Source organism: Dendrobates tinctorius, unplaced genomic scaffold, assembly GCF_039654945.1.
Source record: "Dendrobates tinctorius isolate UK_male_01 unplaced genomic scaffold, ASM3965494v1 ptg000158l, whole genome shotgun sequence".
Taxonomy (NCBI): Eukaryota; Metazoa; Chordata; class Amphibia; order Anura; family Dendrobatidae; genus Dendrobates; species Dendrobates tinctorius.
In genome coordinates this window covers 21,558,187-21,574,749 of record NW_027361825.1, presented here as the reverse complement: position 1 = coordinate 21,574,749, position 16,563 = coordinate 21,558,187, and the positions used below count along the sequence as shown (strand labels likewise).

At 42.8% G+C, this 16,563-nt stretch overlaps 1 protein-coding gene across 1 annotated transcript in view; it reads right to left on the bottom strand.

Annotated features, from left to right (window-relative positions):
• LOC141051929 (galectin-4-like) overlaps positions 1-1,842 on the bottom strand; it is a 42,769-nt gene extending 40,927 nt beyond the window's left edge. The window contains exon 1 of the mRNA XM_073549064.1: positions 1,686-1,842. Coding sequence (XP_073405165.1) covers positions 1,686-1,730 — 45 coding nt within the window. The 5' untranslated portion in view covers positions 1,731-1,842. The remainder of the gene's footprint in view (positions 1-1,685) is intronic.
• Between the last annotated feature and the right edge of the window lie 14,721 nt (positions 1,843-16,563).

The following is a 16,563-nucleotide window of genomic DNA, read 5'->3' as shown; positions in this document are numbered from 1 at the left end:
GTCTCCCCATTACCACTGACCCCTCGACCAGACATGCAGATGGCATTCCTTCCAAATCTTTCTGTGCTCTTTACTCCGAAGGCAGCTGCAGGACACTATCCTGTGAGTCAGGGCCCCCTTCCATTTTTCAGGAGTCTCACGGATATTCTAGGGGAACTTTCAGGCTCCAGAGACCAATCTGACCAAAACCTCTACAACCCTGCACTGCATAAATCCACTGCATAGTAAAAGCAAATGCAAAACTTTTGGGGTACCCATATTAGGTGGCACTAAGGTACCCCATAACATGTTAATGTCCCACTGTTTACAGTACAGAGAAATCAATCCCTGGGTGTGGCCGTATCTGGTGCCTCATCCCTCATTCTGGTGCCTCATTCCTCTCATTGTTTCTAATGATGATCCTAAGTATTTTATACAATTGAGGTCCTCCGTTTGTGTCCCAGAATAAACTTTTTTTTTTATACATTTTGTGAAAGGTATAAAAGATTTCCTATCTTCATGTAACATCGGCTTTCTGCGTCTTTGTCAAACTACACATGACAAACTGGATACTATGAACAAAAGCAAAACACACCCAGAATAGATGACTGCCAAATTCCAGAAAACCACAGACCTCAGAGGAAAAAAAAATGGTAAAGGTGTAGCCTGGGTGTAGGGCATCTGCCAGTGTGTGAGGTGACAGTGGTGGGGCATCTGCCTGCATGTGAGGTGACAGTGGTGGGGCATCTGCCTGTATGTGAGGAGACAGTGGTGGGGCATCTGCCTGTGTGTGGGTAGACAATGGTGGGGCATCTGCCTGTGTATGAGGTGACGGTGGAGGGGCATCTGCCTAGGATGTAAGGAGAAGGTGGTGGGGTATCTGCCTGGGTTTCAGTAGAAGATAGTGGGGAATATACCTGGGTACAAGGAGTCGGTGGTGGGGCCTTTACCTGGGTACAAGGAGTCGGTGGTGGGGCATCTACTTAAGTATAAGGAGATGGTGGTGGGACATCTACCTGGGCATAAGGAGTCAGAGATGGAGCATCTATCGTGGCGTAAGGATAGGGTGGTGGGTCACCTACCTGGGTGTCTACTTGAGTATAAGGAGATGGTGGTGGGGTATGTACCTGGTTGTGGGGAGATAATGGTGGGGCATTTCCCTGGGTTCCAATGAGATGCAAATATGCTAGTCTGCTGTCAGCAAATTAAATAGATATTTAGATACACATGATAATGTTATTGTATAATTTCAGACTGTTGCTCAGATAAAATAATGAGCCATAACAAAATAAAAGATGTGAATCTCCCTCATGTTGTTAATCCCAAAAAATGCAGTCTTTCTAGAATAAGTAGGGTGTGGCGCATGTTCTCTCTGCATCGTGCCTTCCATCCCCTGACTACATGTCACTTTACTTTGTAGACCCCCGTGTAGAAATACTCCACCAATAGAGAAAAGGAGTAGGAACAACCGAGTTGTGCCCCCCAATCTATACAGAAGGGGCAGCCAAAAACCAGCGCCTACCAATACTTTCTTGAGGGTAGATCCTAATATACTGCACTACTGGTGTCCGTGAAATTTGCTCATTTTGCAAAAAATGATGCATGCATTGAGATGAAGAAATAATATATTATCGTATATTGTTATAGTCTTATATCATCGCAGTCTAATTAGACAATTTGGAGGCGTAATATTAGTCGGTACTCACGGGGTTGAACGCTGGTTGATAGCCTGGAGCGGGTACAAACGCCATGTTTGCAGCTATAAAGTCTTGCTCAATAGAAAAGTTTCAAGAAGACGAAAGATGCTTTATATCCAGAAAGAAGGGGCAGGGCCAGTGCCTGGAGCGTATCCCCGAAAACTGGAAAATCCACTTCATACTACGAGACAGTGACCGAGAGAGACTCCTGCTGGAAGACGCACAGAATGGATTCCGCAGCCGCCGTGTAATCACAGGGCTATACATATATAACAGCCTATTAGTGAGGTTACTGCTCCATAAATGGGATTAATATTGCACCAAGACAAAGAAATTATCGCATTAAATTTTATTTAATAAATCAACAGTCCACATAAAAATAAAAAAAACTCTGTAATAAATCTTATCAGAAAAATCTGCTTCTTTCTCCTCCAGGACTGATCAAATTCTCATTTAATTGGTAAAATCCGTATTCAGTGAACAGATTTTCCCATTACAGAGATAGTAGATGGTAGTTGGTGCTATTGGGGTATCACTTGCTGGGACAGCGGTAAATTTAAAGGCGTTGTCCAAATTTTTGGGGATAATATATTTATTTCTTACTTAAATGCATTTGTTTTAGCATAAAAATATTTTTTTTGCAATTTGGTTTCATTAAAAATGTTGCACCGTTTGGCTCTTACAAGCTTTTTGTTTTCCTGCACATTCATCGATGATGTGGATGTGGTCTGTGGTCATAAATTAGCAGAGAGGAGAGTTTCTGCTCCGTAAACTAAAAAAAAAATTCAATGTGAACAGGCAGAAATAGTTAAAAAATTCAAGTTGCCAAATGAGTTCACTGATTGATTCTTAGTTAACTCATTTAGCAGCTATAAAAAGCAAACGGTGCAAAATTGCTAATATGACAAAATTATTTTTAGCTTCAATTTGAGACAATTTTCTTACAGGTGAACAACCCCTTTACATGAAGTAGTAAATAATGCCTTTAATACAGACCCCCACATTTATTGTCCCACGCTAGATCATAGAGAAAAGAAGAAAAGTCATGATAATTAGAACAGTCGGGGTATGTTCACACAAAGCATTTTTATTTTGTGCTGAAAAAAGTGTTTTACAGTAGCAGCAAAATAAATAAAATTTCTCAAATCTCATTCAAATATTGCATTTGTTTCCCTGTTTTTTTTTAGTAACTGCAGTGAGTCAAACTCTTTCAGCGTTTTTCACACGTTTAAATGAATGGGAATAAAAAACACAAAACACGTAAAATTGCAACAAAGATTACTTTCACACTAGCGTTTTTTAGCGCTGCGCTTCGTGCGCAATAGAAACGCATGCAAAAAACGCATCATGCGTTTTGCATGCGTTTGCTGTGTTTAGGCGCATGCATTTTAACCAGTTTCTAGCCATATTAACTCTTAAAATGCATGCGATTATAAACGCAGGCGTGCGCCTATCCATGTGCACGCCTGCATTCCCATAGACTGTAATGTTTATTTTATCGCAAGCGTGCGCATGCGTTTTTTTGACACAGGTTAGACGGACCAAAAATGCAACAGGTTGTGTCCGGCGCGCCCAGGCGCACACTACAAAAAAATCGCGTGCGCACGAAAATGCATACAAACGCGTGCAAACGCTAGACCATGCGCCCCCATGTTAAAGATAGGGGCGCAGGAAGCATGCGCATGGACGCGCACGAAGCTCTGCGCTAAAAAACGCTAATGTGAAACCAGCAAAAGACACGTAAAAAAAAAAAAAAGGGTAAAAAGGGCCTAAAAATGTATTGTATGCAGCATTTTTTACACGTCAGTTTTTGGCGGAGAAAAGTCTGCTGCAAATACTCAGTGTGTGAACATACCCTTAGCACAAGGCGTGTAGCTGTACTGTTCCTGCACTGCATGCTCTGCTATATCTCCATGACAGAACTATTTGACATCCTCCTCCCCCTACTGTGCGCCTTCCACATAACTCTACCTGACAACTTGCCCTGCAGGGTAGTAGGCGGTCACTGCCAGCGAAACACACAAACTTAAAGTGTGCAACTTATGGCTGCACTGAGCACATAACGTGAGCCGCCACTCAACATACCAGGGGAGATTTTCCAATTCTTCATGTTTGGATAATTGGGGGTCTCAACTACTGGACAATCCTATATTTATAGTTAAGTGATATATGTTGATTTGGGGCAATACCTTTTAGGAACCAAACATATTAGTGTGGAGCTTCAGTGAGACAAACATAAAAGGGAGAGACTAAGTAAATACACCTGAAAATCCATGATGATGTCTTAAGGAATTATTGCCATCTCTACAAATGAGTATTTTTTTGGATAGAGCTTGCTAATACAATCAATTTTGCATTTCACTGCTTATTAAAATTTTCAGCCGTTCTTGAGATATTAACACTTTTGTTTTGTTTACAACTCGTTGCCTAGGAAACCAACCACCACTAACAGACAGCAGAACATGTGCTGTCTAGTAGTGCAGTGCTTGCAGGTTCTTTTCTATTGAACTTGTAGGCACCGTTGTGAGGACCGACGGAGATGTCCCTCCGCTCCTGGGGTGTGCCCCCACCCTTGGGATTCCACAGGATCGTTGTTTTTCTTTAAACTCCAGGACCAAGCCCTTTGAAGCTCTGTAACTAGCAATTAGCACAAGGGTGTGAGCTCTAGTGCAGCTACAGCAAAAACTGGATTCCTTTGTCTAACTCAAGCACCACAGGTCACAGCAAGGCTCCGAGGTATTGAATCTGGAAAATTACCTATAATAACAGAATGCAACATCTCTGAGCCTAGCCGAGCACATTCTCGGAACCGGCATTCCTTCCCACACACGCCCGTGCCCGGCAGCCACCTGTAGACCTCTGTTATGGAGTTATGAATCATAGCTACCAGGAATTACATACGGTAGGAATATTTGGTCTCCCTGCGCAGATAAAATCCAGCAGAATCCAGTGGCACTACTGCCGTTCTATTCAGAGCTTCTGGCAGAAAGTTATGAGCCTCCACGGTTCTGGACAGAAAATCAAACTCTCAGATATGGTAGGAGAGAGACTGCACAAGCCCAGGGGTGGGCACAGAGTGTGGGAGGCAGCAGCCTAGGAGATTAGAGGCAGCTCCTCATTTTGAGCTTAGTGTTCTACTGGCAGGAGGAAACGTTAGCTGAAGTGGCCAGGAAAGTCTGTAAATAACATTTGGACCTGTGATATATCAGCGCCTCCCTGTGGTTACATGCTACACAACATGGTAATTTCAACCTATCTATACCCTATCCTTGTACTACACTCTTAACTGTATACCTGTATATTGATCTGTAAATATATGCCAGTATATTTCTAGTATGCCTTTTGGCAATTTAAATATAAAATTAATCTTGGGCTGCTCTTTTATCTCGATACACGAATCCCCACATCAGCACGCTTCGTTGGTTATTATACGCAACCCGGGTTGGTTTCTGACCTGATACAAGCCTGCTGATGGACTGGGCTTATTTTGAACGAGGAACTGGTGGCAGAATACCATACTATTTTAGTGAGGAACTCTGGCAGTGACGGCCAGGAGGTTTATATATATATATATATCCCCAGCCTGGACTGGTGATATATATCCCCCCTCACTGGGAGCACCTCAATAACTCATACCTATAGGGGAAGCCTTTCTGGTGACTGTTTACCCTCAGTGCAGTTCCCTGACTGACCTGGGGCAAGCGGTGGTGCCAGAGAGCCGATCCCTGCTAGGTCCTTCTCTCCCCTCCCCTGAGGTGAGCGAAGTCGACATCACCTTCCCCTGTGCGATTCGTCACAAATGCTTAGAAGCTGGAATGCGCTGTTACTTCCTAATCCCAGCCAGCCACAATGCAATGCTTACAAACTAGACAGTAGTGGTAGTCGATCTCCTAGGCAACAAGCTGTAAACAAATGAAAAAAAGTCTTAATATCTCAAGAAAGGCTGCAAATTTTAATAAGGAGTAAATGGTAAAAGTGCTTGTTTTTAACCAGCTCTTTCCCATTATATCAATGTATAAAGATGGGAATAACCCATTTAACCTCATTACAAGGTATTGTAAATATATGAAGTTTGGTTGTGGGCTTTAATCCCTCGCCACTGTAAACATATATTTTTGCAATTTAACCACAAGCTATTCCTTGGGTGAAGACAAGTGAATATTTTTTTTCTTTTCTAATCTTTTGGGGACAAATTTTGTGCGAAAAAAAATTACAAATAAAAATTATTACAAATAAAAAGATTGTTTAAAAAAAACCCTATTCCAAACACAGAAAATTACTCTTTTTTCATATGAAATTAATCCATTTTATTACATAGTAAATTGCAGCACATTTACATATTTGAAAAACATGGATTTCTCAGGAACCATTCATCAGATGACAGAAGTCAAAGTATCATTTAATTCACATTTCTATGACCTTCATGACCATATAGATGGCTTAGGAGGGTATATTCTACTGAGAGATGCCCTTTAAGGTCAATGAAGTGGGAAGGATGAAAGTGAGAGAGGTCCAGATGTTGTTCTAGCTTTCTAGTAAGTGTTTATCCCACTCCAGAACTGGATTCACAGTTAACCTGCTCAGTACTGCTTAATTAAATAAAACTAGAGACCATCAAAAAGATTTGCATGACCCTGGTCCAGAGCTACTTCAGTAGTCTTTGACTGCAGGATCATGTCCCTGTGAATCTCCTCCTACATTGATGGAATTCCCGGATCCTCTTATAATTAGCATGAAGGAGGCAAATAGATGATGGGGTATTGTCAGGTGCTGCAAAGTCCGAGAAACAAGGTGACCAGGAGATTAAGAAGGGGTGACTTTAATGACAATGCGTTTCGGAATTGCTCTAACTCCTTGGTCAGGTCACCAAGGAGTTAGAACAACTCCAAAACGCGTAGGCAAAGTTTCCGCTGCTTCTATCCTTTGATTAGAAGGCCCTAATTGTCACAACACGCATAAATGATATCACGTCTGGCCATCTAATCAAAAGAAGAGATGGGGATGATGGCAAGTGATGGAACCATCAGAGTGCCGCACTACTGTGTGGATGGGTGATTAATATGGATATAATGTGGTCTAGATCCGTGATTTTTTTGGCTGCTCGGTTCCAGATCTTCAGAATCTCAGTCCCCTTTTGGTAAGTTTACATACAGTAGAAAGGTGCGACCCTGCCTACGAGGTGATGTGTAAGTGCTCAGGAATGTTTTATAGGAGGTATGCTGAGGGACAAGTACTCTCCTGTTTCTGTAGTACAGAGTCAGGTAACCGTTTATATGCCAGTCTTCTGTATGCAGTGTTCTAGGAATAGTAAATGTGGAGCACAGGTATATGCCTTTTTTTTTCCTTGGAGCCTTTTACGTGGACTAATTATGAGCGCAGCGAGTCCCGGCTTCTATGATGAGAGTTGTAGTCAGTAACCGGCGCCTGTGAGCCAGATTCGGGGAACGTGACTACATTGGAGCTTCATGTCAACATTTTAAGTAATAAATCCGTGAACAAGGGATTGACTTTGTTATTTTAGGTCTTAAGGTATTCTTCTCTGGATTACTTCGAACTTGCATGGAATTGTTTTAATTTTTTTCAATAAAGTGGTGAACAAGGCATAGTATGGGGGGTCTTAATTCAAATAAAGTGTTTTTTTCAGTGTATGTGTGTGTTTTTAATTTTAATTACCAGGTTAGTAATGGGGGTGTTATATGCCTCTCCATTACTAACCCAGAGGTTGATAGCAGCTGTGATTTTTGACAAATTGCAGCTTACATCAACCCCAACTAGCATTACCCCGATTGCCACCGCACCAGGGCAATCGGGAAGAGCCAGAATTATCAGATCACATACGATGCGCCAATTTTGGTGCGGCTGCTGGCTGGTATTTTTAAGCTGTGAAGGGACCAAAAACTAGGGACCTTCCCAGCCTGATAATATAAGCCTGCAGCTGTCTGCTTTACCTTGGCTGGTTATCAAAAAAAGGGGGGACCGCATGTCATTTTTTTAATTATGCATTTATTTTTTAGGCCGGGGTCACACTAACCGACGCAAAATACGGTCAGTATTTTACATGCGTAATATGGATGAATGGCCCCTAAACAGTGCTCCGTATGTCATCCGTAAGCAAGGTGTGGTCGCATATTTTGCGCATGTAAGCATCCGTATGGCGAGATTTTCTGGCAGGCTTGCAAAATGGACATATAATGGAGCCCTATGACAGGGTTTCTAAACAGAAACCAAAGAATAGATATAGACACATAGAATGCGCATATATATATATATATTCTATGTGTATATATCTATTCTTTTGTTTATTAAAACTGTCAGTGTGAGTTTACTGTATAGCGCACTGAATTGCCGGCATTGCTAAAAGACACCTGGTGCGTATTTCTCGCAAGTCACATGTGTGGTCCGTGTGTAATGCGTATTTTTTGCGCACCCATAGACTTGCATTGGCGTACTACGGCCGTAGTACGCTGACAATTGCAGCATGCTGTGATTGGCACGGAGCGTAGAATACGGATGAGAAATATACGCCAGGTGCGAGGGACCCCATAGAGAATCATTTGTCCGTGTCTAATGCGTGCTTTTAGCGCCTCTCACTCGGCCGTATTCCTCGCCAGTGTGACCCCGGCCTTATGGTTAAACCAGGCTAAAAACACACCTGTACAAAACGCATTTACAATGCATGTGTTTTTTTTTCTTAACCCCTTTCCTACCTAAGACGTACAGTTAGCTCTAAGGTGGGCTCCCGCTGTTTGCTGCAAGCTCTGGTGGGGAGCCCACAACTTTTCCGGCACATGTCAGCTGATTTGAACAGCTCACATGTGCCCTTAACAGCCATGGGTAGAATCGCGATCCACCCGCGACTGTTAACATGCTAAATGCCGCAGTCAGTCAATCTCTGTCAGTGACAATTAACATGTGCCATAAGCGCGTCACTAATCCTGCCCAGTGGCACCTGTGTCACATGACTGCGGGTCGCCGATGGGTTGGCATGACCCCTGTGGTTGTCATTGCCGGATTGCTGTGAGCACCGCCCAGCGGTCTGTGCTCGCAGCAAGTGAGAATTTTAGCTACATAGAGCAGGTCTGAAGTCCTGTAGGACAAGTGATCGGAAGATCGCAGTTTCTAGTGTCCCATGGTGCCTATTGAAGTAAAAAAACAAAAAAACTTTTAAAAATATAAAAAAAAAAAAGTTCAAATCATCCCCCTTTGACACCATTCAATATAAAATAAGAAAAAAAAATACACATACTTGGTACCGCAGCTTTCAGAATCACCCAATCAATATATAAAAAGAATAAACCCGATTGGTAAATGGCGTAACGAGAAAAAAGTTCAAAACGCCAAAGGTTTTTTTGGTAGCCGAAACATTGCATTAAGATGCAATAATGTTCGATCAAAAGGTCATATTTACACCACAATGGTATCACTAAAAACGTCAGATCAGCGCTCAAAAAATAAGCCCTCACCCAACCCCAGATCACAAAAAATGGGGACGCCACTGGTCTCAGAAAATGGCGCTTTTTTTTTTTTTTTTTTTTTTAAAGAAATTTTGGTTTTTTTTTAAACCATTTAGATAAAAAATAACCTATACATGCTTGGTGTCTATAAACTCAATGACCTGGAGAATCATAATGGCAGGTCAGTTTTAGCATTTAGTGAACATGATAAAATAGCAACAAAAAAACAATTGTGGAATTCCATTTTTTTTGCATTATCACCGCACTTTGAATTTATTTCCTGTTTTTCAGTACATGATATGGCAAAACCAATGGTGTCATTCAAAAGTACAACTCATCCCGCATAAAACACGCCCTCACATGACCATATTGACGGAAAAGCAAAAAAAAAAAAAAAAATTATGGCTCTTGGAAGAAGGGGAGCGAAAAATGGAGACTCAAGAATGGAAAAACCCAAGGTGGTGAAGGGGGTTAAAGTCCGCATGTAATTCAAGTCTATGAGGAAATTTCACACAGAAGACGGAGCGTTCCTGCAAGAGAAATTGATATGCTGTGTCTCAAAAACCCACACTCAGGGGGATTTTACACAGCCTAAAAAAGCACAGTGGGCATGAGATTTCCATGAATCCTATCCAGTGTGCTTGTACTGTTGAAAGCAGCATTTTGGAAGCAGCAAAATTATGCGACATCCAGAACACTAGTACTACTGGTTGTGAGCAGGGCCGCCATTAGGGTATTACTGCCCTGACTGGCGTATAGGGCCCGCAATGGGCCCCGTCTCATCTGCTCTCCAGGCCCTAGCGGCAGGCTTCTGCCGATGCACAAACTGTACTTGCGTCCAAGACGCAGGTTCAGTTAAACTATTACTGTGCGGGCCCAGGCTGGCAGCTGACGTCAGCGCGCATGTCGCCGGTGTATGATGTCATTGTCATTCGCCGGTGAGTGCGCACTTGAACAGCGTGGAGTGAGCTTCGCTGCAGGAGCTCGGCCAGGTAAGGAGAAAGTGTTTTTTGTTTTTTTTTTTAATTTTTTTGAAAGCGGCAACCCAAGGCAGAATCAGAGACACGGGGCAGGATGTTGTGAGATACAGGGGGCAGAATGTGAGACACAGGGGGCAGAATGCGAGAAACAGGGGACAGGATGGGAGACATAGGGGGCAGAATGTGACACATGAGGCAGGATGGGGGGCAGGATGAGAGGCACGTGGACAGGATGTGAGACACAGGGGGGCAGAATGGGTAACAAGGGGGCAGGATGGGAGGACACAGGGGGCAGAATCATAGGGCAGGATGGATATGATGGAGACAGACGGGGAGGCAGGATCATGGGGCAGGATCGGGAGATCATATGGGACAGAATGGACACTCATGAGGGCAGGATGGGAGAACATATGGCTGGAGCCAGAAATAAGATACACGGGGCCAGGATGGGGGATATTATTACCATAGGGGCTAATTAAGGGATATTATTACTGCAGTGATGTATTTATTTTATTTTTTTTGAGGACACCGTTTTAATTGTGGGGGGCGGTCCTGTTACTGTGCAGAGCGACACTATGTCGCCTTTTTTTTTCTTCATCTGGTGTAGTGTAGAAGATGAGAAAAAAATTAAGTAATGTGCTCTGGAAGTGGTGCTCTAGATAACTGTTATTTCCTGCAGAGACGAGCCCTCGCTGCAAGTGATGGCGGTCTGTGCAGGATGAAGATGAAAAGCAAAGATGAAGGACTTCACCTAGAGACGTCACTGGTGAGTCAGTGTGTTATCTGTACACTGACACTATATACAGAGTTCCTGTGTATAATGTCATCAGTGATCACTGTATTACCTGTGCCCTGACACTATATACAGAGCTCCTGTGTATAATGTCATCAGTGATCACTGTATTACCTGTGCCCTGACACTATATACAGAGCTCCTGTGTACAATGTCACTGGTGATCACTATTACCTGTGCCATGACACTTTATACAGAGCTCCTGTGTATAATGCAACCAGTAATCACTGTATTATCTGTACACAGACACTGTATACTAAATACAGATCTCCTGTGTATAATGGCACTTATGGTAATAGTATTGCTTTTTTTTTTTAATAATGATCAGTATTGTAGTATTCAGTCACCATGTGGTGGTAATATGTGGTCTGGTCATGGTGTGGTAGTATTTGTCCCTTGTATGTGCTATTATTCTGTCACTGTGGTGGTAATGTGGTCTGGTCATGGTGTGGCTGTATTTGTTCCTTGTATGTGGTATTATAGGTCACCATGTGTTGGTAATATATGGTCTGGACATGGTGCAGTGGTATTTGTCCCTTGTATGTTTTATTATTCGGTCACTATGTGGTAGTAAAATGTGGTCTGGACATAGTGCGGTGGTATTTGTTCCTTTGGATGTGATATTATTGGTCATTTTAAAAATGGAAAAATAAATAAAAATATACCTAAAGTGTATTGGATATTTTAACAAATGTTTAATAGGTTAGAGTAGAGTAGGTCCTGGCCAAAAGAGTCTACCTTGTCGTGGTGGCAGATTTAAAAAAATCTTTTGGCCAAAACAAGACCTGTGTGATCTGGAGATGGGTACTGTTAATGTGTGATTGGTGAGAAGTGGAGTTTTTCCAAGAGACAGCGGTGGGATTGTGGACAGTTCGAGGGGTGGAGGTGGGGCTGGGGTGGAGCCTGGGTGGAGTCTCAAGGGGGGCCCGGAAGTTTTGCCAATATGGGGCCCCAAAATTCCTAGTGGCAGCCCTGATCGTAAGCATGCAGCCTAAGGAGTGGAGGAAGTGGGTTTTTGTCTTCTCATTTTAATTTTGCCTTATATACAGTACAAGTCATTATACAGGAAAGAATGTTTCCTAACATTTTTTCCGGTAAAATCAATTTTCTCTTTGGTTTTGGATGATTTATTGTCAGTCCGCAACAATGGAGCAATACTCTGACACTATTGTTCTTAGCAGCGACATGGGAGTCAGAGATGCGTCCAGGTGTCCTCCCCATGCTGTTCCTGGGCCATTTCAGGACTGTTTCCATCCATTTCAGTGATTTGTATGCCTCCCATCCTTCCTATTAGGGTCTTCTGGAAAAAATTCTTGAATTACCCATTGACTTTACTCAGTACTTGACTCGACCACGTCCGACCTGCTCGATTCGAGTACTGAGTACTTTAGTGCTCGCTCATCACTAATTGTCAGCCTTTAGTTACAAAATCCGCTCACCATTATTCACACCAAATTGTCAGCCTTAATTAACCTCTTCACGACCGCCCACAGTAGATAAACGTTGGCGCTTGCTGGGCTTTGTGCAGCGCCGTTTATCTACTGTCGGCGGTTTTGTGCCCCCCGGGACCCCCACATACCTTCCAACGCGGGGATCCCGGTGCGCAATGCATGCTGGGACCCCCGACGTCATCGAGACCTGATTGGTTCAGGTCCCGATGACGTCAGCGTCACAGCAGCCAATGGGAGCGATCGCTGGGAAAGCTGCTTGTTTCCCGGCGATCTCCCTCATTGTAACGCGGCTTCTCCCTCTGATCTGACACTGACAGCTGATCAGAGGTGAAGCAGCGTTATTGTGTGACTAGATCGCTGCCTGGCACAGCTGATCGCTGCCTGGCACAGCTGTGCCAGGCAGCGATCTTGTCACACAGTAACGCTGCTTCACCTCTGATCATCTGTCATTGTGAGATCAGAGGAGAAGTCGCGTTATTATGTGCCAGGCAGCGATCTTGTCACATAGTAACGCTGCTTCTCCTCTGATCTCACACTGACAGATGATCAGAGGTGAAGTGGCGTTACTATGAGTCAGATCGCAGTGCAGCGATCTTGTGACAAAAATAAAAAAGTAAAAAAAAAAAAGTAAAAAAAAAAATGCAGGGGCTAGGGTTAGGGCTAGGGTTAGGGCTAGGGTTAGGGTTAGGGTTAGGGCTAGGGCTGGGATTAAGGTTATGGGTGTGTTGGTGTTAGGATTGTGGTTCGGATTGTGGTTAGGGCTGAGATTAGGGTTGGAATTAGAATTGGGGGTTTCCACTGTTTAGGTACACCAGGGGCTCTGTAAATGCAATATGACGCCCGCAGACCATTCCATCAAAGTCTGCATTTCAGAACGTCACTACTTCCCTTCCGAGCCCCACCGTGCGCCCAAACAGTAGTTTTCTCCAACATATGGCGTACCAGCGTACTCAGGACAAATTGGACAACAACTCTTAGGGTCCAATTTCTCCTGTTACCCTTGTGAAAATAAAAATTGGGGGCAAAAAGATCATTTTTGTGGAAAAAAAAATGATTTTTTTATTTTCACGCCTCTACATTATAAACTTTACTGAAACACTTGGGGGTTCAAAGTGCTCACCACACATCTAGATAAGTTCCTTGGGGGGTCTAGTTTCCAAAATGGGGTCACTTGTGTGGGGTTTCCACTGTTTAGGTACATCAGGGGCTCTGCAAACGCGACATGACACCCACAGACCATTCCATCAAAGTCTGCATTTCAGAACGTCACTACTTCCCTTCCGAGCCCCACCGTGTGCCCAAACAGTAGTTTTCTCCAACATATGGCGTACCAGCGTACTCAGGACAAATTGGACAACAACTCTTAGGGTCCAATTTCTCCTGTTACCCTTGTGAAAATAAAAATTGGGGGCTAAAAGATCATTTTTGTGGAAAAAAAATGATTTTTTTTTTATTTTCACGGCTCTACATTATAAACTTTAGTGAAACACTTGGGGGTTCAAAGTGCTCACCACACATCTAGATAAGTCCCTGGGGGGGTCTAATTTCCAAAATGGGGTCACTGTTTAGGTACATCAGGGGCTCTCCAAATGCGACATGGCATCCGATCTCAATTCCAGCCAATTCTGCATTGAAAAAGTCAAACGGCACTCCTTCCGTTCTGAGCTCTGCCGTGTGCTCAAACAGTGGTTTAGCCCCACATACGGGGTATTGGCGTATTCGGGAGAAATTGCACAAAAAATTTAGTGGTTCATTTTCTCTTTTTACACTTGTGAAAATAAAAAAAAATGGTTTTGAAGTAAAATGTTTGTGAAAAAAAGTTAAATGTTTATTTTTTCCTTCCATATTCCATTCATTCATGTGAAGCACCTGAAGGGTTAATAAACTTCTTGAATGTGGTTTTGAGTACATTGAGAGGTGCAGTTTTTAGAATGGTGTCAATTTTGGGTATTTTCTGTCATATTGTCCCCCCAAACTCACTTCAAATGTGAGGTGGTCCCTAAAAAAAATGGTATTGCAAATTTTGTTGTAAAAATGAGAAATCGCTGGTCAACTTTTAACCCTTATAACTTCCTAAAAAAAAAAAAAATTATGTTTCCAAAATTGTGCAGATGTAAAGTAGACATGTGGGAAATGTTATTTATTAACTATTTTGTGCGATATCACTCTCTGATTTAAGGGCATAAAAATTAAAAGTTTGAAAATTGCAAAATTTTCTAAATTTTTGCCAAATTTTGAATTTTTTAACAAATAAGTGCAGATCATATCTAAAATTTTTTACCACCATCATGAAGTACAATATGTCATGAGAAAACAATGTCAGAATCAGTAGGATCCGTTGAAGCGTTCTAGAGTTATGACCTCATAAAGTGACACTGGTCAGAATTGAAAAAATTGGCCCGGTCACGAAGGCAAAAACAGGCTCGGGTGCGAAGGGGTTAAAGCCAGGCTCATTGGCTATTGTAAGCTGTAACTATCAAGCTCATTGCCTTGTTGTGAGTAACGCTCCTGTGTACGTCCGCAGCCTTTCTTCTATCCCCGAGTAAAAAACTACTGTAAAATCCAGGACCATAACCAAACCACTTCTGGAGAAAAGCTGGAATGTCATTTCTCAAGTGCATTGGCGAAATGGGATTTCTCATCTCAGAGATTCATGTCATATCTAGTGATGAGCGAGCATGCGTGAATAACGTGTTGTCCGAGTGTGCTCGGGTGCATGGAAGCAGCATCTCCTCAGCCTGTGATCGCTTAAATAGACCTACATTGACCAGATTTTTTTTTTTTCAACAAACGCAAAGGTTTTTACAGCAGCTCGGGTCGTATCCATGTAATTTAGGTTTTCAACCATGCAGCTGTAGTCATCTAGATCCATCCTTCACAGCTGGATGCTAAATCTATGCATAACTCTGTGTACAAGAAGCCAACGGGGTGGGGGGGTGGTAGCAAAGAACAAAAGGAGCCAAGAGAAATCCACAGATGGATGTTTATGGGGTCATCAGTCCTTGATATAACAGGACAAGTAACATTACAAGGACCTACAGTCCCGACAATAGTTATAGGTCTTGGTCTGATCTCAGACAATCGCCGGCTACAGCAGGTCACCTTGAGGACTGGATGGCACCATCACATGTGATCTTGGATCATGATGAAAATTTGGAGGTCTCACCTCTTTGGATTTCTCTAAAGTGTTCCACCAGCAATAAACTGAGTTGGGGGAAATTTACGCATTTTACATCTTTATGCCTCCACAGTATGAGCCGGGCTCTACTCTGGGGGTCCCTGTCTGAAAATGCTCTTCACAGTCTTTCTAGGCAGACCCCCTGACTTTATTGCAGTTCTGCTTTGTTGGATTATTACAAAGGACCATTTAAAAGAAATATTACAATGAGAAACTTCAGGCAACATCCAGCAATGATCTCACAGTCATGTGCAGACATCCATGCTACATAATGAGATCGCGACTGTAGATCCGGCTTATCCAGGATGTCTGCTGCAGTTTACATTTAGACTCTATTCTTCATTGTCGGCTGCATGTAGTTATGGAGGTTTTACATTTGCATAAAAAACAAATGAAACAGTGAATTATAATAGTTATATAAAGCCATTATAGCAAGTTACTATAAACATTTTGCTCCGCTTCCTGTAGTCATATGTGTACAATCCAATGATGTGCAAAAACGCACCACCTCGACCAGCAGTCTCTAAAAGTATTCAGTTGCTTATTACGCCATCTAGTGGATATTTTGTGTTTTACATGGCTAATACTATTAGCAGCCAGGAGGTGCAACCTCTTCTAGACTTAAAAGGACCCTGTCCGCAGGTTTGGGTATGTAGTCGGATAGCAGCATGATATAGAAGCAGAGAGCCCGATTCTGACGATGTGTCAATTAGTGCGCTGTGGTTTCAATAAAATCAAAGTTTTATCAGCAGGAGCCAGGAGATGATAACTATAAGACTAGTTATCTTGTGCCTCCTGGTCCAGCTGTTGTGCAACCCCACCCGCAGCACTGATTTGCAGCTTCCTGTACATTGACAGAAAGCAGCCAATCAGTGATGTTGGCGGGGTTATACTCAGCACCGCATTTGAGCTTTGCTAGATGTGCACAAGAGAAAACTATATTAAAAAATGACAGGAAGCAGCCCAGAAAGTGACATCACTGGAATCAGGGTCTCTGCTACTAGACCACACTACACTCAGATGACATAGCA